At 36.9% G+C, this 3,215-nt stretch overlaps 1 protein-coding gene across 7 annotated transcripts in view; it reads left to right on the forward strand.

Annotated features, from left to right (window-relative positions):
• Positions 1-3,215, forward strand: part of GRIK1 (glutamate ionotropic receptor kainate type subunit 1) — a 361,909-nt gene that overhangs the window by 265,507 nt on the left and 93,187 nt on the right. For all 7 annotated transcript variants that reach the window (XM_023529503.1, XM_011358189.2, XM_011358188.2 and 4 more), the window contains one exon: positions 378-551. In XM_023529503.1, the coding sequence (XP_023385271.1) occupies positions 378-551 (174 nt within the window). The remainder of the gene's footprint in view (positions 1-377; positions 552-3,215) is intronic.

A 3,215-nucleotide genomic window follows, 5' to 3' on the forward strand; every position in this document is an offset into this window, starting at 1 on the left:
TTATATAAAATAAAAGCATTGAACCAAATGGACACAAAGATCCCTTCCCATTTCCCAATAACTTATCCTAGAAACAGAATTCTCCAGCTTCTCAGAATGTCATATCCTGTGCCCAGAAGCATGCTAATTATTGGCAGCCAAATTCTTCCTGGTTTATCCAAACTCTAACAATATTACAAAACATGAAAACTGCTTACTGCTTTAGAGTTTCTCAGGCACCAGGCAAATGAAAAACAATGCTTATAGAGCAATGTGATAACGATGGCCATTTTTGCTTTCATCTATTTGTTGCTTCTGCAATCATTAATTATCTTTTTGCATATAAAGCATTAAAAGCATTAACTCTTTGTACTTTCATCATTTTTACTACTGCACAGGACTTATTTGCTTTAGATCTGGAACTCTATAGGTACAGTGGTGTAAACATGACTGGGTTTCGACTGCTAAATATCGACAACCCCTATGTGTCATCCATCATTGAGAAGTGGTCCATGGAGAGACTGCAGGCCCCACCTAGGCCTGAGACTGGCCTTTTGGATGGCATGATGACAGTAAGTACTTAAGAAATATATATTTGAGAAAAATGTTTGAATTCCTTAGGGATTAGATTAAGAATCTTATATGCCTTCTATAGTGTGAGAAAAAGTATCACAACCTGTGCCTTAACTTGTATATGAGAGAGGAAGAAGTAAGCTTTTTAGGTATTTTGAAAGCCTGTGCATGACTATTTCCAGCTTTCTGACTGTACCTGTCTCAGATAAAAACATTTAAAAGAGTAGCCACCACTCTCGACAAAATGGAGGCAAAGCAGACACAGAGCAAGGGCAAGTGGAGAGTTTTACCTGTGGGTATGTAGCCTTGAGAAGGCAGAAGGGTAAGAGGAGGAGCAAGCTGCCTGTAAAAGTTATGCAGAACCATTTGCCTTCCCCACTCTGCCACATCTCAGCAAGAGGAAGCATACAGGGGGAAAATGCCAGATTTACATAGAGTTGCTGCATACACGTTCTTCCTGTCCTGAATATGTAGAGGCACACCTTTGCAGATATTGACAGTGCTTCACATCAGCCATATGTCGCTCTTGGAGCAGATGCCAAGCCCACCTCCTGACAAGGGAGAGATTCTCTCCTGAACGGATAAATTGCAAACTGCCCCATCAAGAGCTTCTCACTAACATCATTTGTCTTTTGTTGTCAAATGCACCCTCGGCGAATTTCTCTAACGAAACACCCTGTGTGATAAAGAAAATAGCAGGAAATTTTTTGTAAAAGCTTTCTATGTAGGAGCAGTGTCATCTAAAGAAAAAGATATTTGGAATGCAGGTTGGTAATAGTGTTTTAAATTGGCATAGTATTTCATTCTGTTCCCATCGCTCTTGCTTTTAAGACGTAATTTACCAATAACCGAAAGGTATCATCTCAGAGAAATGAACTTGGGATTTTTTTCTTCTTTTTCTACTTTTTTAATGAGAAGTAAATTAAAAGAAGAAATAAATGAATAAATTAAGTGATTCTGGTTGATCTCATGGTCGAGGTCCCTTAATATTTTTCAAACTTAAAATAACTCTTCAAATATAAAAAATGATCTGAGAGATAATAATGAAAATCGTTTTGCTACAAATGATCCTTGGGGTGATTTGAAAATGTTTTTGAATAAGAACAAGTAGAGAATATCCAGGGAAATCCTAGACTTTTGACACCAAAAGAGAGGGAGGAATGAGAGGGAGGGGGAGAAAGAGAAAGACAGAGAGAGAGAGAGAGAGAGAGAGAGAGAGAGAGAGAGAGAGAGAGAGAGAATGTTGGTTCTTTTCTCTTCTTGGTTGTTGGTTTTCTCTTCTCATGGATTTGTAATACAATGAGTTCAAGTATGTTTCAAAATCCTCTGCCCACCCTCCAACTACCTGTAAGATTTCTATCACAGAATGAGACCTAAAATTATTTTTACCTGCACTTAGTATAGAGCACTAAAAGAATTAGTTTGGAGCTATGTTAATGCAGATGTTGATTTATGCCAAAAATTAAATATTCATCACAAGCATGGCTTAATTTACTAAAATAAAATATATGTCGTGTTCAATTATACTGAACTGACAGAACAGTTTGTATATATTGACTGAAATGAGGAAAACCACTGAACGAGAGAGATTGAGCTGTACAATTCACACTGGAATCAGGTTGGGCATGAGATGCTACTGCTCCCCCAAGACTTCTGACAGTGTCCTGGACGAATGGCAGTCCTGTGGGCAGGAAGCATGGCAGAGCCAAGTTGCAGTGGATGAAAGAGATTCCATTCTATCTAGAGTTTATTACTCTCATCTTACCTAAAAAGGGTTTTCTTAGGCTCTTTTATTATTGTTTTCACTATTATTATGAACCAGAAAAAGGGAAACGGGGTTTTATCAAACAGAAGAAGGTGACTCATCAGAGTTCTATAAAAGTGGGTATAGTAGCTCTGTCAAGTCATGTCAATACTAGTCCAAAAAAGTGGTAGAATGTGGCACCCACTAGACTTTGGATCCCGTAATCTATTATATATAGCTTAGAAAATGATTCTGTGAAGCATAATATTGACCTCTATTTTATCCAAAGAAGCCATTTTTGCAGTTCAGTTTTTCCTTTCTGCTCCTAGTAGAGGTGATTAATTTAGGGATGTATAAAAAAATTCACAGGAAAGATAAAGGGCAATTGTAAGGGCATCCAATGTACTAATTGCTCAGTCACGAGAGCGTATCCCAATATTCCACTCCTAAACAGCAGAATGAACATTCTTTTCAAGTACACAAAAAATATTTTTCAGGATAGATCACACGTTAGACCGCAAAACATTTCTCAGTAAACTTAAGAAAACTGAAATCATATCAAGTGTTTTCTCTGATCATAACAGTATGAAACCAGAAGTCAATTACAAGAAGAAAACTGGAGAAAAACACAAACAAGTGGAAGCAAAACACCAGGCTAATAAACAATCAATGGCTTATTAAAGAAATCAAGGGGAAAAATTTTTTCTAAAAATTTCTTGAGACTAACGAAAACAGAAACACAGTGACTCAGAATCTATGAGACACAGCAAAAGCAGTCCTAACAGAGAAATTCATAGTGATATAGGCCTACCTCAAGAAATTTTAAAAAATGTTAAATATACATGCTAATCTTATACCTAAAGGAACTGAAAAAAGAACAAACAAAGCCCAAAGTGAGCTGAAGGAAGAAAATAATAAA

Source organism: Pteropus vampyrus, unplaced genomic scaffold (assembly GCF_000151845.1).
Source record: "Pteropus vampyrus isolate Shadow unplaced genomic scaffold, Pvam_2.0 Scaffold38, whole genome shotgun sequence".
Taxonomy (NCBI): Eukaryota; Metazoa; Chordata; class Mammalia; order Chiroptera; family Pteropodidae; genus Pteropus; species Pteropus vampyrus.